This window comes from Pollicipes pollicipes, unplaced genomic scaffold, assembly GCF_011947565.3.
Source record: "Pollicipes pollicipes isolate AB1234 unplaced genomic scaffold, Ppol_2.1 Scaffold_2035;HRSCAF=2384_pilon_pilon_pilon, whole genome shotgun sequence".
NCBI classification, from domain to species: Eukaryota; Metazoa; Arthropoda; class Thecostraca; order Pollicipedomorpha; family Pollicipedidae; genus Pollicipes; species Pollicipes pollicipes.
In genome coordinates, this window is record NW_023596035.1 from 85291 (window position 1) to 108261 (window position 22971).

Consider the following 22971-nt stretch of genomic DNA (forward strand, 5'->3'; position numbering starts at 1 on the left):
GCGTGCGTGCGTGCTGCGTGCTGCGTGCGGGTGCGTGCGTGCGTGCGTGCGTGCGTGCGTGCGTGTGTGTGGTTGTGTGTGTGTGTGTGTGTGTGTGTGTGTGTGTGTGTGTGTTGTGTGGGTGTGTGTGTGTGTGTGGTGTGTTGGTGTGTGGTGTGTGTGTGTTGTGTGTGTGTGTTGTGTGTGTGGTGTGTGTGTGTGTGGTGTTGTGTTGTGTGTGTGTGGTGTGTTTGTTGTGTGTGGTCTGTGTGTGTGTGTGTGTGTGTATATGTCTGGATGCCTCTCTCGTGCTTTAAATTGCTAATTTTTTCTTTATCTATTCGTTCTCTCAATGGACATTGCACCTGTTTGAATTGCGTAGCCAGCGATGCGCACAATTTTGTTTTTATTGTTTCTACGGAGCTACAGGAGCTGATGAATGAAGAGATAACAATTCAGTGGACTCTGAAAACAGCTGCGTGCCGTCGACTATCAGCAAGGTCGTTTCCATCCCAGAAAGCTTCGAACCGTGTTTTTTTTGTCAAGCCGACAAATTTGTGTCAGTCGGTGGAATATAAGAAAAAGCAATAATGTTGTCTTAACACCAATTTTACGACCTGGCTCCTTGACCGCCACTTGGTTGCTCCAGTGTCCAGCGGAGATTGAGCGCCAATCCGTCCAAAGCGATGCCATGCCGGTACCATGACATGCAATGTTTGATCGCATTTCTCGGGTCTTCATTCCCTAAGTGTTTCCAGTGTGCCTTCATATCATGCCAAATTCTTCTTGGGCTTGTGCAATGATTCAGGGGTTCTAGGAGCATCAGGTTAACTCGTAGGCAGTTTGTGGTTTTCGCAAACAACTTATGACGCTTCGGCCTCTTGTCTTGATAGTTGGGAATCACATATTTTCCAGCAGTGAACAGGTGAACTGTAATTTGGCTCAATTATTTTTTAAAACAGCAGCAATTCAACACATCATTAGTATTGACCGTCTGACGCTAGTGACATACCACTTTGCACGTGAATTGACCCGAACAAGCACTTTGATTTCGATGGTGGCCTCTGCAGTCTAGCCCAGGTCAGCGTACCTATTGCGATGATATTGTTGGACTGGATGCAAACATCCGCAGGTATAGATGAACACGCAACTGTTGAAATTAGTATGAACCAATGCATTGAAAAATTGAAGCGTTTCTGACTGTTACGGTTCAACATTGATATGTTTTTACATGCTGTACATCATGGCCTTTATTAAGTGCTGCAGAATGTGTGCTGTTGGCCCCAACCCTCACAGTATGTGGCGTGTTGGTCAGTGAATAAGAGACCTCAAAGCAACATTTTCATTGCAACACATTGAAAAGACAAAGTGAACCCGCGATGCTATCTGGGTATTAATTCGGATCTAAAGCAAGCATATCTAGAGTAGCACAAATGGTTAGCGGGTTTCAAAAGGGGGCACAGCTCCACTTACTTGCCACACGTCGTATATCTTTAAAATTGTTAACACAACCGCCCCGAGCAAATTTGTACAATGTCATGTCCAGACATCTAGGTCCAGTGTATCCAGCGCAGCGCGTGAGTAGCCCTGATTAGAAAAGCTGACAGCCATTAAACACGCTGGCCTAGCAATCGGACCTCAGCCACGACCACGCGCCCGGACCGTGACGTGAGGTGACCGGGCACTGCAAGAGGCGGCGACCCGTGCGTGTTACCAGGCCGACCAGCCCAGCTATCTGTCAGGGTGACTAACTGCCGTTCTGGCACCCCGGGACTTCAGCCCCCCCCCCCCCAGCCCCCCATCACCACCTCCCCTGCCTGCCTCAGACCCCCGCGTTCTCACATCGACGGGCAGTTGCCATAGCGACAGCACCACCGCGTGTTCAGAAAACGCGCGACAGCAAATTTAGTTCTTCGGATCTGGGCTAGCAGCGCACCAGGCGAGGCTAGACCCATGGCCAACTCTGGACTGTTGAAATCCATGACTGCGGAAGTATGCTACCGTTGACAGAACTTTATCCCCCGACTAGAAGTCATCAATCTAGATAGATTTCAAACAGCTGTTGATCGACCCCGTACCACTGGAGGGGTCACCATGGCAACGGTGTCCTGTGGTGACCTGTTTGTAGCAGCGCGAGTGTTTGCCTAGCAAGCCTCAGTACATACAAGAGTGATACACACTGTCACGGCCTCCAGCTTCCACTTCACAAACACTAGCCAGCTGAGCATGTGGAGAATAGGCCAGCGGTGGGGGGGGGGGGGGGGCAGACCAGTGACTCACCACCGGTGGGTGTCACGTGCTAATCTTAGCCGAGTGCGTAGGCATTGCGTGGAACAATCGATGCAAATCTACTTAGATCATCCGCCCATGTGGAATACGTTCGACCCTGGAGTACACTTGACACTGTCTGGAGGCCCGCAGAGAGTGTGGTAGAGCGGCAGGACACTCACATGTATATATGCTTATAAAGGCATTTGAACGCCTTATGCGCACTAGATTTGGCTTTTATCTCGGACGCCTCCAAAGTGCGATTTTCATGCAATCAACATTTTCTTTCTGAGCCTCACATGTAGCAACAACTCTGCTCACCGACATCCCCTAAGTCAAGCAAATTTCACATCGTTCACCGATTGACTCAAGGAATTAGACGACAAATGGTTATTGAGCGGGCATGTAAAGCCCCCTGTTCCGGACATAGCATACAACTTTGCCACTTATTGCGATGAATACGATATATCACGCTGCTTGTTTGACACGCAATTGTTTCGTCATCCGTACGCGAAATTTAGGTCTTTTTTACCAAAACATGTCATTGACAGATGTGTCCACACACGACACAGTTTTTTCATACACTTGTCTGCTCCTTCACTGCTCGACTACATTTTTTTTTCCGTGTACCATCTCGTCCTTAATGCTTATCCACTTCGATAAGACATCGCGCATCTGCCTTTGGGTGCACCATTTCAGTGGATGCGGTAGTTCAAAACGTGTTGATTTTTCCTAAGTTTTTGCCTAGCGTTGGGTACATAGCACGAGCACGTTATAATGAGTGGCGTCCAGGTTAACATTTTGGTGTTCTTGCCCTAATTACCACTTCCCAAAAGTTCCTCTCGCGCAAATTTGTCGAGGATTATAAAACTGTTGTCATTAGCTAGAATTCTGATTGCGGGATATACATACTTCAAATTGGACAGGCCTGAGTAACCCTAAAACATAATCAAACACCTACATATTAATATATATATATATATATATATATATATATATATATATACCACATATACACACATATATATATATATATGCACATATATATATATATATATATATTATATATATATAATATATCATATATACATTATATATATACCACATATATACATATTATATATATCTATATATATATATTATACATATACACATATATATATTATATATATATATATATATATATATATATATATATATATATATATAATGCATTATTACGTAGGATGTCTCGTAATAACCGACGTTCACATTCCGATGCCCCAGTGCTGTACATTTGACCGTGCCGCCGAGCCCAGGCGCGTCAGCTGCGCGGTCTGGCGGCTCGTGCGGCGCCGCCACGGCCAACGCTCGGTGGGCGGTCCTCCAAGAGTCGAGCACCGTCTTGGCGCCCCGCAGTTTTCTTGACAAATCCCAAACCGAGCCAGTTCTACGCGCGCGCCTGTTTAAAAAGTGGCTCGAAACTGGCCCGTTAGATAATTATAATCATGGACCGATTTGTGAGCCAGCAGATCACCATTTCTAACCTAACACTTCTTGACGCTCTTTTTAAAAAAGCACAGAGTAAGGATGGTGCAAGCATATCACGGATTCGTGATCGTTTATTACTTCCTAGGAGTTAGTGGTGAGCGTATTCTCAGTGTTGAACGCATTCTCAGTGGCTTAACAGCATGATTTTGGTAAGCTGTCTACGGTGTCCTATGACCTCGCCCTCATATCGAAGAACGCTTAGGCCTCTCTACAGGACAGGCTAAGACTGGCATAGGTTAGAAAGGTCAGTTCCCGCCGTTTACATTTGTAACGCATGCGACATCCTGGTAGGCGTAATGGTGTGCTTATTTTGTTTTAATATACGACTCTCTTGTTCTAAAAGGAAGGTCATTTACTGTTTGGGACTAAAAATAAGGATGATGACAGAAACTTCATGTGATGGTAAGAACCCAACAATGCTGAAGGTACAACTCAAAACCTCACCGCATCATCATTGATTACAGTGAGTAAACACAAATATCTTAAATTTTAATGGGTTCAATACTTTTGCCCATCACACACATTGTACCCACCTACGCATCCAAAATTTGCCACTCAATGAAACAGCATCCACAGACACGCATATACGATCATATGCACGGATTTCTTACCTATCTCAACTACAAGATCCGCCAAAAAACATTACCACATGCATGGATGCCTCGGGGACCGAGGTCGGTTTTTTGGATTAGAGCCCTTCCGACCAGAAAGAATCATTTCAGGGTTATGGGATGAAGGAAAATGGTTAACGGCGGGGCAGACTTGCATTCTCCTGGGGGGCCAACCGCCGTGCTTTAACCCGCACATGCGCGCTGGATCCAGTCGAGGTCCACCTTCCCACGGGGCTCTCAGCCCACTCGTGACTGACGCCTGCAGCCTGCCCCGGACAAGCGGGGTGTCGCGAGGATGCACGATGAAGCGAGGGTAGAGGATAAGAGGTACGGATGCCGAGTGCCGAACATCAGTTCCCAACTCTATCGCCAACTCTATTCCCAACTCCATCTAATCTAACGCCAACTCACACACCTGCGCCACCCACAGCCCAGAACTGCCTTTAAGAGCAGCCGCCGCCATGACAACTCACGGATCATTTGAGAACAAGCCTGACAAACCCCGTATCGGTCTTTCCGGCCGCTACCGGCGGGTCTGGCCGCGGGCGCCGGCGCCGCTGACCTTGAGAGCCTCGGGTGACGACACTCCTGTTGCCGAGCAGGACGCAGCCGCTGAGATGCAGGGACCGCCAGGAGGCGCCCAGTAACAGGTGCTCACCAGCGTGGAGCCCGCAGCAGCGCGATCTGTCCCGAGAACGAACCACTGGGTCACGAGCGCTGACACCTCACTGACGGCCGGGTCACGCCGCCGGGGGCAGACCAGCGGGTCATGGGCGGTCTGGTGGCATACACGGGGGGGGGGACAGGTCAGACCGCCTGGGGGCAGACCAGCGGGTCATGGGCGGTCTGGTGGCATACACGGGGGGGGGGACAGGAGGTCAGGCCGTAAGGTCTGACAATGCGTTCGTTTCGGCGTTGGCGTCTGCTGGGGCATACGGTGGGATCGCGCGGTTTCACAGGCATGATTTAGATTGGACAAACATAGACCTTAACCGTAAGATCACAGTACCTGGTGCGACCTGTCAGGCTCGATCGGGGTGGGACGGGACTGGGCTGACTGGGGCTATGAATTGGGTCTCCACTCGCAACGGATCCATTGTAAGCATGAGACCGACCCTTCCCAGGTAAGTCAGTGATTTGCGTCTATGTCATCTTCGATCCCAGACATGCGGGCCAGCAGAATATTGCAGCAAACTTCATAGAGCAGAAGTGGAAATTGGAAACCACTGACAGACTGTCAAGCTCCAAGGTCGTCTGGAATGAGAGGAGGAAATACCACGCCGATGTCCTTTGTCATGAAATACACGACTGACATGCGAAGTTATATCAAGGCGTCCCTAACCCTCCCTTCTATACCTTTCTCCGCCATGTCCACGTAGACGGAGCATGCCAAGCTTATCCAATGATGATATGTGATACTCGTCTTTGATGCCGCCAGCGCAATGAAACCGCAACGAACGAAATCGCACAGCTATCCTTGCGCAAACTCTCGTCCTTCCGCAACATCGTTCCGCGGCATCAATATCCCCTTCAGTTAGCACAATATTAAAGGAAGTGCTCCACATGTGTATGGGGATTTGAACTGAAACAGCCATCGTGAACACCATTTGGTGCAGTTCATAGCGCTTCTCAAGATCGAAACCCAAAAATGTCATTTTTAAAGATCGGTTGGAAGGGGGGGGGCTGAGCAGAAAAGGTTGACCTAATCTACTCCCAAAACATTATTTCTCCCGGATTTCGGCACTTGAATTTACGTTCTGGATTTTAGACTCAAAAAAGAAGATATTTAGTAGATTCAAAATTGTTTTCCCCGGGGAATGACTCCCCATTTTAAGTTAAAGTGAGCTGCCTTTTTGTGAAAAGCTTAAATGCGGCGTAACTCACTGAAAAACTCCCAGTAATCTTAATAAGAAACGCTGATGACTGTTTCACCCTTCTTATGCTGAGTATTTCAAGGTTACCCAGGCATCCGTGACGCAAAAATAACGTCATTAAAATCGTGCCATCCTATTGGCCATGTTGCGACCAAGGCCAGCAAAACAATTGTCGATGCGTTCATATTTGGCGTTCGTGAGCACGATTTCCAGATAAAACGACTTCAATTGGCTCTCACTCAATGTCGTGCAATGTACGATGACGCAATTAAGCAATGACGTGTTGTCATAAGTGATGCTATTTCATCATATCTGATGCTTACTTCAATACATCTACACGTGGAACATTTCCTTTAAGGATTGACGAAGCCCACCGCGCACGTGTCGCTGACGTCTTCAGTATCTGCGGCCTCGGCGCCAGACGCTGCGGGTCTGCTTGGCCTGAATCAGCGCCGAGTGCCGTCCGCCTGCAGCGTCACACCGACACCAGCGGGGGGGGGGGAGGGGAGGGCGCGTCATCGCCCAGACACGTGCTGCTGCCTCAGAACGCACTCACGTGACCGGCCGACACCACGGTCTGCCCACGCTGGGCGTGGCGGTAATCACGCGGGCCTTACAGCCGGCCCGAGTAAACAGACCTGCGGCGACTCGACGGCATCCACGCGCGGGGCGGGCGGTCGTGCAGACTGCCCCGCCGGGAATGGGGCCGACTGCCCCGCCAGGAACGGGGCTGTCGGGCCACGAGTACCGCCCGCATCGGGCCCGAGCGCAGCGCTGCGGCCCGGTGAGGGGCCCACCGTCGACGATTAAGTGGAAGGAAGTGACCTCAGTCCGGCGCTCCGCCTTGGAGTATCGTACCGGACGTCCGCGCCGGTCGACGGCCGGCCGGGCCCGCCGCCCTTCTTCGGTCGGCATTCGCACGGGAAGGGATGACTGGCAGATGCCGCCGGGTCGGGCCGCTCGTCGGCCAAGGTCGCGGGCTATCGTTCGAGGGATGCACCCGCTTCAAGAGCAGCACCGAGCTTCATCAGCTGAGTTGATGTCCGTCAGAACGTTTGTCACACAAACATGGTAGGAACCGCTGATTAAATAGGGTAGGGGATAAGCATGAGTTGAAAGACGAAATAATTTATGCCATGAAGAAGCATTATGTGCCTGTGCATATATGCATGGTGTCGGTCGAGGTTTTCCAACTCGCACCTCAAGGAAATTGAAGCGAATCCACTGCAAATCCGAGCCCTACACTAATGCCCTGACAATGCAGTTTCTTGACAGAGTCCATTCATCCGCAAACGAATCTTCCGCAGCCCCAGGAGGCCGTTAGGAAAGCGGAGTATTAGAAAAACTGGGCATCCAACCTCAGCCCTAGGAAATCTGAGTCACCCAGCGCCAGCTCCAAGAACGCGAGGACCCCTCTGGCTGACTCTGACCTCTGACCTCTGACCTCCGACCTCTGACCTCTGACCTCTGACTGACCTCTGACTCCTCGAACATCGGGCGCGGGCTCATGCAAGCTAAGACTCTCCCTATCTGGTCATCCACTGTGAGCTTCAGGGTCCTGGAAATCCTTCTCACCTGGTCTTCAAACCTTCGTTCAGGGCCGTATTCTCGCGGTCATCTAGCATGGTTTCCAGGGAGGCGGAGATCCTTCCCACCTGGTTACCAAGCGTTAACTCGAGGGCCCTCATCGCCTTGACACAGACGTCAGGCCCAGCAAGACTCAACTCCTCATCACCTGGCCATTCAGTGTCTGCTGCAAGAAAACAAAGCTCTTCCTTACCTGGCCATCCATCGCCAGCTACAGGACGGTGAGATCCTCCTCACTTGACCTCACATTTCAGTGAGAGAGAACGTCCCCCTCACCTGGTCATCCAGCGTCAGCTCCAGGAAGGCAGGGATGCACTTGGCCCACTCCACCAGGATCAGCAGCTGCTGCCGCATTGAGTCGCAGACGTCGGCGTGCGTGGCAATTTGTTTGTCGCTGATGTCCGTCTCCCGACAGCCGGCCTGCAGCAGTCGGCGAGGGTTAGATGCCGCCCCGTCCAGCTTGACCGTAGGCGGCGCAGAAGGTCGCCATTAGACAAGCACCACGCCAGACGGGCGCTTGTCTGATGTCCGAACCGAGCTGACTGAGTCCAACTGATCTTAAGTGCATACAAACCTGCAGTCTTTGCAAGTGTTAGTATGAATTCTTTGCGACAAGTTACAGAACAATTTTTGCAGGTGGTTAGGCAGCAAAAACAGGTTTTGTTTGATTTGCTGGGTTGCAAGTCTGCTTTCGCAGATTCGTTGAGGCTCGTTTTATTGGTTGTGAACTTCCGTGGGTGGGATCCGTCCAGCTGCTCCCCAATCTGTTGGTAATCATCAACGGGCCCAACAAGCTAGACGTCGATTCATTTGTACCCACACGCGATGCAAACTGGATTCGGTGTCGACTCCCTTGGAGCTACTCGAGCGAGATTCCTTGTCATTTGCATTACAACGGGGCGGTCAGTGAGGACGAACTCACCCGCGTGGGTCGATCTGGCGCGACATGCGGTGTGGTCATTATGGACGAACTCACCCGCGTGGGTCGATCTGGCGCGACATGCGGGGTGGTCATTATGGACGAACTCTGCCGCGTGGGGTCGATCTGGCGCGACATGCGGGGTGGTCATTATGGACGAACTCACCCGCGTGGGGTCGATCTGGCGCGACATGCGGGGTGGTCATTATGGACGAACTCACCCACGTGGGGTCGATCTGGCGTGACATGCGGGGTGGTCATTATGGACGAACTCACCCACGTGGGGTCGATCTGGCGCGACATGCTGGGGTGTTCATTATGGACGAACTCACCCACGTGGGGTCGATCTGGCGCGACATACGCTCAGCGTTGAGCAGCACTTGCACGGACAGCGCACTATGAGACGAGTCTTCGAAACTCGGCCGACGGGCGCTGATTCGGTCCCGCTCGTTCTGCACGGCTGTGGGACGGCGGGACGGGTCAGAAGGGTGTGAGACTGGATCAAAGTGGGACACGATTGGGCTCAGAGGAGGAGCGTGCGGTGGCGCAGCGGGACTGGGTCTTTTACCCATGCACCATCCGAGGCCTGGGCATAAAAGCCAGTGTTCGTGATGAATGGCGTTGCGCCGGCCGTCCTGGTCCTGGCTCCCCCAACTGGTCGGCCAGTCTGGCCCCGGTTCTCCCAGACTGGTCGGGCAGTCTGGCCCCGGCTCTCCCAGACTGGTCGGCCAGTCTGGCCCCGGCTCTCCCAGACTGGTCGGCCAGTCTGATCCTGGCTCCCCCAGACTGGTCGGGCAGTCTGCCCCGGCCCTCCCAGACTGGTCGGGCAGCCTGGCCCCGGCTCTCCAGACTGGTCGGCCAGTCTGGCCCCGGCTCTCCCAGACTGGTCGGCCACCCTGGTCCCGGTCGTGGTCTGACACCGAAGCGAGAGCATCCGCGATGCCGCGCGGTGCAGCGATCGGGGCGCCTATCTGTGGGTGTGTGACGTCATTTAAGCGCGCATCACCAGCGCTCGTCCCGTTCAGACCATCTGTATCCGGCTGCAAGATAAGTCAGGGTGGCTCTGGAACCCACGGCCAGCTGCGAACAAAAGCTCTCACCCGATGAGCTCAATGACCCTAACAATGTACAGGGCTGCGGGTATCACTGCGCTTTAGATATAGCTTCTGTCGTGCGCTTTTTGTCGGAGAATTATCTCATGTGAAGTTATGTCATAGTTCACGTTCTGTGACGCTGCGAAGGAGCAGGTCTGACCGCGCATGCACTCATCTGCCTAAGTCTAGCATTTTCCAGTCGTTAAGTGCATGACGTCAAGTTTGACATTGTTCTGGTCTCTGTAACGACGCCGCTTGTGGGCAGCTCGCCAGCGATAGCGACACATGAAACGCTCCGCGGGCACAATGTTTACATTCGCAATTTTCTGTTTGGGCGAGCGTTTAGCATCGACTTAGCGTGCACACCTCAGCCTGGCTGTGAGCATCTGCGCATTGTTCCGTTTCTGCCGAGCTGGCGGTGTTTTACTGCGCGAGTCGGCGAACTGACTCAGCGCCTGTCTTCACTGATCGACAGCTCCAACGACTCAGCAGCGCGGCTGTGTACTGTCGCGGGCTGTCTCCGAGGCGAGCGAAAACTAAACAAAAACATGCCTCTTTGCCACCAGAGGCCCATCCGGGAGACAGGAAGGGTTCTGCATCGGACAAACATATATGTACGACGCAGCGAGCAGTGGTGTGAGAAAGCAATGTGGGCAATGAATGAAAAATAAGATATCGTTGGAACCGTCGCCTTGAATTCAGCCAAGCCCACTGCTGCTGAACGCGGTGCGACCGATCTCCGATACTGCCAATGTGTGGAGCGTGAACGGCACGAAAGGCCCGGCTCCAGACATAGGGCTGGCGGTATGGGGGGCCCGGCTGCAGCCATGGGACTGACGGTATGGAATTCCCGGCTGCAGGCATGGAACAGACGGTATGGAATGCCCGGATCTGGACATGGGACTGACGGCGTCGGGGGCCCGGCTCCAGACATGGGACTGACGGTATGGAATGCCCGGCTGCAGGCATGGGACTGGCAGTATGGATTGCCCGGATCTGGACATGGGACTGACGGTTGTCGGGGGCCCGGCTCTAGACATGGGACTGACAGTACAGAAGGCCCGGCTGAAGGCATGGATGACGGTATGGAAGGCCCGGCTGAAGGCATGGGATGACGGTATGGAAGGCCCGGCTCCAGACTTGGGACTGACGGTATGGAAGGCCCGGGTCCAGAAATGGGACTGACGGTATGGAAGGCCCGGCTCCAGACATGGGACTGACGGTATAGAAGGTAGGACCCGGCTCCACAAATCGGACTGACGGTATGAAAGGCCCGGCTCCAGACATGGGACTGACAGGATGGAAGGCGCGGCTCCAGACATGGGACTGACGGTATGGAGGGCCTGGCTCTAGACATGGGACTGACGGAGCAACAGAGCGGTCCATTCGACCAAGTCTGGAATGTGTCACTCACCACCCAGACAACAAGCACAGGGAGCGTCGTGCACGTCTTTGTGAAGAGCTAGCGGCTACAGGCATCAACGTCCGGCGGGTTTCTAACCAGGGCTGCTGACCTGGATACAGAACGCCCTCCCACACGCACGAATATGTTTCCAACCAAGGCCTCTGATCTGGGTATAGAACGCTCTTCCACACGCACGATTACGTTTCTAACCGAGGCCTCTGATCTGGACATAGAATACCCTCCCACACGCACCAACACATTTCTAACCAGGACCGCTGATCTGGATATCAAACGCCCCCCCCCCCCCCCCACACACGCACAAATACGTTTTCCGGATCAAGCCATACCTTCTTTTCGCATACCGGCCCGAAAGCATTTCTTCAGTCGACAATAGCGACAGTGGTTTCTTTTCTCTTTGTCCACCATGCAATTCCGGCTGTACCTGCGGGAGAACCGTGAAGGTAGTTGCATGCAATGTCATTGCACAGAATGCATCCATGCACCGACCGCCAGACGCGGAGAACTGATAAGGAAGCGAAGGTTTGGAATGGTTCACTTATCTTGTGGCGTACGCTCCACAAGCGAGCGCCAAATGTTCTCCGTACGTTGGTCGCAACCATATTGCGCAGTGTGCGATCGGCACTGGTCAGCGTCCCTGGTATTCCTCATATGCCCCGCAGTATCCAGCACAAAGATGATCAATATAAAACACAACAGGCACCGGAAATTTCGGTATCTTGATAAACTTCGGCAACTGCGAGCACGACCCGCCCTGGAACTGCGGGCGAGCCAGAGCTCCTCCCGGCACCCACCTGCAGGTGTACTTCTGGTTTTTCCTGACCGACCGGCGGAAGAAGCCCTTGCAGCCGTCACACGAGATGGCGTTGTAGTGCTTGCCGGTGGCCTTGTCGTTGCAGATGGCGCACAAGTGACCGAGCATGGACGAATCCACAGGAGAGAGGGCGGGCGTCTGCTGCAGGTCCACCTCGGCTGTCAACGCGGGCGTCTCGTTGGCTCACAACCTCCAGCACAGCGAAAACACATTTTTCATGACGTGCTGAACGGCCTGCAATGGTGTGACGTCATGAAATGCCATATGTTTTGGGAAGAATGCGCATGTTTCTCGGGAAAAATAGGCGTCTAGAGGCATGTTTATATTACGTATTCACATTTGCCATTTTCTTGTATAAGGTCTTCCCAGCAGTTCAACGCTAAATTGTGCTAACGTGAAATAGCGTTTGATGACATTTGACGCCAATTCACAAGTGCCGCCTAATGCACAGCATTCATTTTACCAAACGGTTGGACGTCAACATTCCTTAAATGGAATCTTACACATTTGAAGAAAATGAAGCATGCATCAAATATCACGAAATAAGCTCACCTATAACCAATGGTATACTTTTAAGCAGGAAAAGACTACTCTAGACAACATGCTTTTATATCTAGTAAATATGCTTATCAATAAGTCAAAGTTCGGTTGTCGAACCTTACACTACATTGATTGAGAGCCAGTTGACTTCCAGTCTATTTGGAAATCGTGCTCACGATCGCCAGATGTGAGCCACTTGTCAATTACATTTTTCTTGGACTCGGTCGCCGCATGGCTTATGGAGTGACAGGATTTGGGTAACGTTATTATGACCCCATGGATTCCTGAGTGACCTTAAACTATCTCGTACAGACTATTTTAATAAAAACACGCTGGACTCAAAGTATTTCGTGCAGGCTATTTTGAGTCCGGTGTGCTGCTCAGAACCTAGAGGAGTTAGTTCTTAAGAAGGGCAGGGCTTTTAAGTGCGCCGAATTATCCTCTTTTTTTCTGGCCCGGCCTGGCTTTTTTCTGGCCTTTTTATATGCTTTTTCTAGGCCATTTCAGTCTGAAACCCCATACAAATGTGGAACAACCTCCTTAACACTAACGCTCTAAACGACATTGTGGCCCAAAATAAGCGTATCGGCCGATGCTCTAACGCTCGAAAAACTATCGGCAGAAGCTCTTAAAAATAGGTAAGCCGACGGCAAGACAGCTGGTAGATGCAACGGACGCTGCTTTTGCCGCTACTTTTGTCATGACTCATGCCAGACAGCATGGCTCATACGATACTGCAGTATACCCGATAACGGCGCGTCTACAGATACCGCACGATACACCAAGGTCGGATTTAAACACTTGTGCTTGCAATGGCCGCCTTATCTCACGCCGAGTCTCGGTGGCACGGAGGGGTGGGGGATGTGGAGGGGGCGGGGTGGGGCGGGGCTTTCCGGGCTGTGCTGGCCGCACCTGACCTGGCATACCTGGCGCCGCGGTAGCCTCTCCCTCCAAACAGATCCATTTTCTCACCGGCGCGCGCCGCGTCGGCGTCCAAATTGCAACATCAGGACACCTCGGACAGCTGAGCGGCTGTACCCTTACCCTCCTTAGGCTCAGCTAACAGCACCGAGCTCATTCCACTGTTGTGTCCTCTTGCGTGTGGATCACGGCTGCCACGGTACGAATCAGCCCTCCTACCACTTGTAATCCCTGCGGCGATGGCTCGTGTACAAACCATTCGCAACCCGCGCCAGCATGGCAGCTGTAGGTGCACTGGGGCGGCGGTCGGAATCGTTACCGTAGTGCAAACGCAAACATACCGTGTGATCAGCGTGGCTGGCGTCTTTCCACTGTCTTATTTAAACCTACACGCTCACCGCCTCATCCCTCGTTCTCGCAGAGCCTCGCCTCGCCGGGGGTGTGAGCCAGCTGTCAGTCATGAGTCAACTGGTCTCACCCGCTCGAGCAGCTGCAGCCCCAGAGCACACGGCGGCGGGGTTCCGCGAGCCACGCCTCGTGGTTTGCGACAGCCCGGCGTGGCTCTTATCTCGCTCCTTGATCTCATAACTCCGAGATGGTTGTTCCGAGGCGGAAGAGCCAAACCAAAAAGAGCCGGAGTGACCATACCAAGCGTCAGACGAGGTGGGCCTGCGCAGCCTGCCTCCATCCGAGCGCGCCGCGAGGTCACGCACGCGCCTTGCGCCACGCGCCCCAGACCGGATCACGGGTCCGGACAGAGACCAGCCCCCGGGCGTGTGAGGACGACCACCCGCAGGCTCGGCCCAGGACCGCGTGGCCGGTGGCTGGCGCGCCGCGGCCCGCCGTGGCCTGCTGAGTACACACCGGCGGCCTCTGGCGACCTGTTCAAACACGACCGTCACGTGACCAGTGACCTTGTCGGCGGCGAGCGCGGCCTGCCAGATAGCGGCGCCGGCGGCTTCCGAGCCGCGATATACGGGGCACGGGCGGGACCGGGGGGCCCGGCGTATCTCGTTGAGTGGTGCAGCATCTGACGAAGTGGGCGGCGCGAGGGTGCAGGGCAGGTGCACCGCTCAGGGGTGCTGCGCGCGGCAGGTGGGCATTACAAGCCGTTCGAGCGCTGTTTCGAAGTCGCCTTTTGCTACGAACGGGGGCTGATATGTCCCGACGTCCGTGAGTGGAAAAATATGTCGCCGCATGACTTGTCATTACGTAGGTATCCAACCAGTCGTGAGCAACGTTGTGGATATGAAGCCACTGCCGATGCACAGAATGGATACCCTTGTGCGCCACCAGTGGCGTGGAGGTGAAGACCATCGTATCTCAACTGTATATACCCTCACTGGCGGGGCGCCGCCGCCGGCAGGAATGTGTCCTGGACCACGTGGGCCGTCAATCCATCAGGCTGGCGAACACGTCTTATGGTGCGTGTGCATCTGTGTAAGTGTAGGGATTCAGTCACATGTCGCTGCATTCCCAGGTCCATGAACGCTTTGGCGGCTAAATGCTTGGGGATGACACGGATAACAACATTGCAGCCGACGGGTTATGCATTTCCATCCTGAAGGTTGTGCCGGTTGTCAGTCACACAAGCCGTGCTAGGCGGGGTTCATGTGATGCCTCCACATGAATCCCGAAACAAAACCTCCCCTATCCAGCGTTTTTCCAGAGGACATACTTCTGTCTTGGCTGCTGAGTGGCTGTTATCTGAGGTTATATCGCTCTCGATCACCACCCAAACCGCCGGGCTATTTTAGGCTAAACGCGTACGTTTGTTTATCACAGTTCGAGGCAGATGAAGGTCAGGAGATTTCATAGCGTTCGTACGGACCACTGCCCCAGGCAAAAGCGGAGGGCTGACAATAGTGACCACCCCTGTGTTTCAAAATAAGGCGGGTAGCTAGTTACGCCGTGTGAGATAGTAAGCACCGTCTGGGTTAGATGGAATGGGGTAACAATAATAGCTATAAACGGCAGCTCACCCGTTAACGCCAATTCCAATAACAACTTTAACCTGGTCCATTGTAGCTGCCTTTAAAACAATTTCAACGTCGTGCAACTATATACTCAAACGTGGCAATGGGCAAGAATACACATCTGCGTAGTTTGTATGACATGACCTTCCTCGGGTCACACGATAACGTCCGGCGTTCGAGATCGGCTTCGGAGAGGGTCGCATCGTCTTCTGTCCCGCCGACTGCTGGCGCACCTGAGCGCCAGACAGTTGGACGCCCATGATTGAGTTATAGACGGCACGTGCGTCGAACTGTGCAGCTGGTCTTAGGCTTTCGTCTGCTTCGCTTGCTGGGATCTGGCACCAACCATTAACAACGCCCTTTAAGGGAGTATTCCACATTTATATGGGGTTTTGAACTGAAATAGCTATCTTGAAGAGCTTTTGGAGCTGTCCACAATCCTGTTTTTCTTAAGTTCTAAGCCCCTCTAGCTTCTGGGTTACACGCCCGCGAAGATGGGAAAAGGTATATCGGGGAAAGTATTTCAAAGTCATCTCGGCATTCATGACGTCTTAGTAACGTCATTCAAATCCCGCTATTCCATGAGCCATGATGCGATCAAGGCCAACAAAAATCGAATTGCCGATAAGTTTACATCTGGGGTTCGCATGCGCGATTTCCTGATATAACAGCCGTCAACTAGATCTCATTCAGGTACGGTGACGCAATCTAGCGATGACGCATTGAGGAGCAAATTTACTAAACAGAGAATTATGCTATCTAGATCAATCTTTTCCATTCAAAAAGCATACCAGTAGTTATAAGTGACGTTGCTTCATCATATTTGATGCTTACCTCAATATCTCCAAATAAGAAACATTCCCTCTAAACGGTTGGATACATGGGATGCGGTCACGAGCGCATAGTAGGTTCTTGACACGACCCATTACCAAGTTTAGTGTTCACTTTTCGCATCCTTCAGGTTCTGTTAGTCTCGTATCGCTGCCTCGCCACGTCGTGATGTGAACCTGGTTCTGTTCCTTGGTCCTCATCCTCTTACATTTTAAAAAATTTTGCGTTTTCTGTTTATCGAATGGGGGAGGTGACATTGCAGTGATGTTGCAATGTTGCAGGAAAACGTGTCTGTTACAACAGCTTGCAAACTTAACAATTCGTGCGGTATATGAGCCAAAGCACTTGAGTGTTTTGTTGCTGAAATCTGCTTTAGGCTGCGACCAGTGGTTGCAAAGATATGAGCTTTAAGAATGCTTGCCGCCCGGCCGGGCCGGGCATCTCAAGCTGACAGGGTTCTCATCGCCCAAGTAGGACTCGCTCGACGTCTGCAGCCACGAGTATAATCAGTCCCCTGAACTCGTTTATCGCGGGATTAACCGATATCCGTGTGTGCCGAGTTAGGAGGGCTTTCATTGCGAACGCCGTGTTCATTGTTCGCCGACTGGTTACAGCTGTCCAGATGTTCGTGGTTTGCACAGTCTGCGTGTTTATGGTTGCTTGTCTGGCAAGCCGCCGTGTCGTGTCCGGGTGTCCCACTGGACCTGGGGCATTCAACACCGCTCAGAAACGTAACGGCTAATTATGGTTATGGTATTTATATAATATGTATTTATATAGTATGGTAATTATATAATAATAGGAATGGTTGCCGCCAATGTGGGTCAGGATATGTAAGGTCAAATGCTGGTTGATTAGTGCTAGGAGGAGGCGCGCGCATGAAACAACAGACGTGAGAAACCACTGTGAAGAGCAAACAAACTCTCATGACATCGATCTCTTTTGATGTAAACTGAACAATAAGGTTGATGACACAAACGCTCAGCCTTTATGCCATCAGGATGGGCCAGTCACGTAAGTCCAATAGGCAGAAACACATCCAATGACGGATCTGGAGCGGGCGGGGAGGGGGGGGGGGGGGGCACGGGACCATGTCCAACCCCCCTCACTTGGAGACCTACAAACTCCGAAGTGGCACAAGACCAGCCGAACAGATGCTATGTTTTTCAACACAAAACGCGACCAAATCGGACGTGTTAAGGCCTGCAGGCGTCCACGGGGGGCCGCAAGCAGACCATAAATCTCTTCGCTGATTGGTGGGTGGGGGGGGGGGGGGGGGTAGGGCTTATTACGCAGTCCATGGCTACTATGCCGTTGCCGGGGATCTTTCATGTCCGCTTGCCAGGACACTACGATCGCTAAGGAGCCTTCCACGTTATCCTTGGTTCCTGTCCATTTGCTCGGAGAGTCCTACTCTGTTGCCGGGCCCCGTATGCTAACCTGCCGGGCATTCTTGATCGGTCCAGGGCACTCTATATTCTTTCCATTCTCAGAGAGGCCCTACGCTATGGACGGCGGCACCATATGTTAACCTGCCGGCGTTCTCTAGGCTGCTCAGGGCCCTTGACATTAGTTTCGGGTTCTTTCCATTTGCTCGGACGGCCCTTTGCTGTTTCTGGAACGACATGTGTTAACCTACCGAGGCTCTAGATGCTCAGGGACCTCACATTGGTCTGGGACTCTGGTTGTCTAGGGATGTGCACAATAGATGTGCCCCCATATAAATATGACAAACATATGAATCTTAAACCTGAATGGCCGAAATCCGATAATTTTTTTGAGAGGATCCAAACTTCACGGGGGGGGGGGGGAGTCACAATGTTCCCCCTTGACGAAATTCCGGGCCAGTCACTGAACAAAGCTGTAATTGTGCGGCGCCCCTTCGCGCAATTCCATGTCTCATTGGTCTGATGTCCTGAGACCGTTTTGGCTCTCTTCCCATACGAATTTAGAGTTCTTGCTGCTACGTGGTTGGCTGTCATCCACCGCCCCGCTACAATTAAGAAGAAGAACTCTAGAAGCTAAGACTCCTCGCTGACCAAAATGACGCTATTGACTACAACGGAACAGCAGAATTAATGCGAAAGGATTCATTGACCATCGCGGCCTACTACAATGACTGCTAAACAGAGATGGCCCAGGATGTAGCTGAAGGAGGACCATGTCTATTTTCGGCTCCACCCAGTTGGATAGAGAGCCACTACAAGATCAGATAGAGCGCCACCCGGAATTCCGATATCTTTTCACATTAAAGCCACGACCCCATGCAAGTCAGAAAGCCACGTTTCTTGGTCATGTCCGTTTGTTCGGGCACCTTTCAAACTCTTGCGGACCCATGATGTATCAAGAGTGTTGATCAGTGGGCTTGTGTTGCAAGCATCCTTTGTCGGCACATTGTGCACAGCTACTTCCCGATGATGGCATCGGCCTGCCATCTTCGCAGAGTTTTACGTAGCTCAACCATCGAGTGGGCAACAAAAAAAGCAAGCACTTGAGGATCAGCCGCCTTGAACGATAAGTAAACAGCCTGCGTGTTTTCGTGCGAATACGACCGATGTCTACCGCCGGGGGCCCAGCGGCGTACTCAGCATCGCATGCCAAGAGGGGGGAGGGGGACGAATACCGTGCCCCGTTGTACCGTGTACTGTTGGTCTCAGACCTCTTGCCATGTGGCCATTTGAAATCATGTCTGAAGTTTTGGCGCGTTCGCATACAATTTTTTTTAAAGACCAGTGACAACAACGTTTGTTTGAGTTTTTCGAAAACGGTGATCAAAATTTGGCAACAAAGGCCATTGTATATAGAGACCGTGGAGCAAGGTTATCGGCTGGACTTGCAAGAGAAGGGGGGGGGGGGGGGGGTCCGCTGCGTCGAGCTCACGCGCCACCCTCGGACACGCCCACCGTCGAGATTACGGCGGCCTGAGGCCATGCAGGCATCTCGGCCCAAGCCTCACCCTCACTGATGAGTTTAAACCCCTTTTCTGCGACAGGACATGCAGCATATCAGCTGTTGCAGACTGCCGGATGAGGTGTGACGTCACTGTTTTCATGCACATGCCACTCGCACTGTTTGCGGCTGTTCCTCGTACTATTTGCAGCAGCGGACTGAGCGCGGACGGGGTCGATGCAGACGCCGTCGTTCGTACTAGGCAGCGAAACGCACACAGGAATGAGCTTATCAATTACCTGTGTCCTCACGTGAGGGAAGAGAGTTAAAACGTTGTCGCTAGAGGCCTGAACACAGCACACATGATGTCATCCTACTTCGGCTGTTTTGTCATGTTGTGATCCGACTTCGCGTTGCCCCATACAGGTGACCCGAATTTAAAAAAGTCGTTTGCAACGGAGATTTCTGTGGGCTGACCTCTTCCGGTCAACGTCTGCTACAATGGTTGACCGCAGTGGTGTGCTGCGGCAGCTTCTGTGTGGTAACGTCACGTAACTTTGCACAGAGTCACAGAGTCACAGAGTCATAGCTAGATGCCGAGCCTGCATCAGGTGACTGACTGCAGACTCGGCTCGGACGCAGAAAACGGACAAAAATGACCGGCGTAGACAGGTCCTTACTTTGTGCAGCACAGGCTTTCGGTTAGTGGCAGCAGCCGTGCTGAGATGCCAGCCATTATCACCACCATTATCATTACTTTTATCACCACCACTTCCCTCCAACCAGGTCGACTCTAGTGACCTGCGCTATCGCACGTGAAGAAAGTGTCTTTTTGTGTCCGATTTAACAGGACTTTTTCAAAGTAAAATATCATCAGGCAATTGCCTACTGCTGTCAGTACTTCCGAATCCGTGGGGTATCCAGGAATTCGCCAAGGACCTGGCCAAACCGGGTCACAGGTGGCCATTTCAGCCCAGGAGCCTTTCCTTATCGCTGCAGGAGCCCTGTTTTTTTCGGAGGACATTTTCGGTTTCGGGATCCTATTTTGACGCTTCAGTGGCCCATTTTTGATGTTTTGGAAAGTTTACGGTGTTTCAAGTTGTCAAGAAGTCGCGACAAAGAGTTTCACGCTGAAAAGGGGTCATGCCCCGAAATCAAAGCAGACAGTAGTGAGGTAACGTTTTCAGCATCTGAGAGATAAAAATGCTTTTCCCGTGTGACCTTACAGAAGCGTGACCAGGATTCCTTTTTGGAAAGGAGGCTGGAGGAGCCATCAAGCCAGCAGCAGAATTGCCATGAGATGACGCTGGCTTGCCAAGCAGCTAACTACCTATTACAAATTATTTGGCGGGGGGAACAAGTGACCTGTGATCAAGTGGCAGGGGTGAGGAAAGGGTGCGTGGGTGGGGTGGGGGGGGGGGGGGGGGGGCGGTAAGACACCGCTCCAACAGTCTGTCACTAAGCCAGGTGCTCTCATGAGCTCGAGTGTAGCCATAGGGAAGCCATGTCCCCCGTTTTTTCAGAATCCACCGATTCTGGTCACAACGGTTAGACTATCGGGATTTATCAAAGAGTCCGTCAAATATCGATGGCAACATGCACATTTTTCTCGTCTTTCCAAGTACAAAAAACCATTCAAGTCAAGTGCCTCGCAGATTTTGACGTGTTGTTTCTCATCACGCCTGTGGTGACTTTAGTATACAGAGATTACAGCACAAATGTATTCGTAGTTGAGTAGTGCGTAGCTGGTGTTAATGACGCACGTGTTTTTTTTTCATTTCCCGACACGCCGGCCGTGGCGCGCCTTCTGCTGAGCCCGACCCAGCGTCACCACATCGCCTCGATGCCGAGGTAGGCGTGTTGCCCCCCCCCCCCCTCCACCCGCACGTCGGGGAGTCCCCCCCCCCCCAGATCCGGACCAGCATCCCTGCGCAAACATCAGCTCGCGCGGATACGGAGCTGAACGAACATGCTTTCTGTGAAGCTGGATGTGCGCGTCTACAGTTTTGTTTGAAGGTCCCTGTCTGAAGAAGAGGGAGTTGTATAGATGGGCAATGGTGTCTCCGTGACTGCGCCTTGCTTTCGATAATTGCCTGACCCCCCCCCCCCCTCCCCCCAGATCTGAAGCCTAAATCGCAGCGAGAGGTTATTGAAAGCTAGTAGATAGTAGCCATATCTCCACGTTTGCATGATATCTCGCATTCTTCACCAGTGAGTCTTATGGAGCCCGCCTCTGCGCGGTCATGGTCCGACGCTAGGCAGGGTTAACAGCAGCCGAACGCCCCTGGCCGGCGCTTCCGGTCTGGTGACGTCACTCACCGACCGTCGAGGTGGGCTGCTGAGACGAGGTGATGACATTATGGGCACTGGCCGCGCTGTGGCCGCGCACTATGACCGAGGCCGACCCGAGTGCTGGCACCGACGTCATGTCACTGCGGCGACCTCAGGTTACAGGTCACGCTCTTCGACACACCGACACCACGCGCACGCGTCGTTCTCCACACCGCCGCAATGCTTGACACTGCGTCGAGCCTTCTCATCACTCCGGCGTCTCACGGCAGCCAGGCCTGCGAGCGCTCCGGTGACGTCACGGCCGCGAGCGACCAATCAGACGCCTCGATAGTGCTGGCCCCGCCCAGGACTGAGCGGCGACCTCCAGATACGCTGTCGTCGCCGCTGCTTCTCAGCTGTTCGGTGGGTGACGTATGCATGGCGGGGCGCTTTGCGATCGGGCGAGGGTGGCGATTTACTGGCGCCCGTAGCTCTTTTCAGAAGGGTTTGGAGTCTTTTAGGATGGAAAATGGGCTCGTTGAACGCCAATTTTGGATAGGGCATTGAGTTACAGAGTTTCGGAAACTCTACTAAGGTTCCCTACCTCCAGTACACGGCCAATGTTTTTCGGTCGCCACTTGTATACGGCAGAATATTGCAATGCATCCTCTATTCTAGGGTATGCTGATCACATCCGTAGAGTATGGCCATGCTCGCATACTGTGCACACGGCAGAGTGTGCGAGATTCGGCGTCCACCTCAGGGTTGGCGTTACATTTGCGTCACATTTAAATGTTTTGAAAAAAACTGGCTGATGCATCAACGTGACGAGCCTGCAACTTCAAAAATATTTCAGACTTCATGCACGACAAAATACAGCCAAGACAAAAACTTCGAAGGAAAATAGCCAAAAACATGGTTCCACGGCCCGCAGTCACAACAGTACGCGTTTGTGTAATTAGATAAGTAATTGCATACACTAAAAAGGAACGAAATTTGCCTGTCATTTACCGACGTTGTCTGCAGCGTCACGACTTACAATTGGTGACAAATCAATATCATCAGCAAATGCGGTCACACAATCTCGCATTTCAAAGTTAATCTGTACAGGCTGTGTGTCTGCCATATCGATGAGGTGAGGTAGAGTCAGCCAGGCAACTTGCGACGGTGGCAACCTACCCAGGCGGTAGGTAGGTAGGCGCCATCTAGATGAATTCCTATCGATTCACAGGTCTAAGGATCTAACTTATGGTCTGGTGTCAGAATCTGTCACGAACATTATGTAAGAAAGACGCGCATTACCCACGCCAAGTTTCAGAGTATGTAGTGTGGAAAATATCTCACCAAGTGTATATAACCGTTGTTAGCTTACAGCACCATGCAAACTTTGTGCAGCGTGCACAAGAGGCAAATGTTGTGCCCACATTACCGGCTTTGTGCACTG

At 52.4% G+C, this 22971-nt stretch overlaps 1 protein-coding gene across 1 annotated transcript in view; it reads right to left on the reverse strand.

The window, feature by feature from the left end:
* The window catches only part of LOC119096377 (retinoic acid receptor alpha-A-like), a 43507-nt gene extending 21748 nt beyond the window's left edge, over positions 1-21759 (reverse strand). The window contains 7 exon segments of the mRNA XM_037219252.1: positions 4951-5053; positions 5055-5072; positions 8126-8269; positions 9101-9228; positions 11615-11709; positions 12080-12257; positions 21576-21759. Coding sequence (XP_037075147.1) covers positions 4951-5053; positions 5055-5072; positions 8126-8269; positions 9101-9228; positions 11615-11709; positions 12080-12257; positions 21576-21684 — 775 coding nt within the window. The 5' untranslated portion in view covers positions 21685-21759.
* Between the last annotated feature and the right edge of the window lie 1212 nt (positions 21760-22971).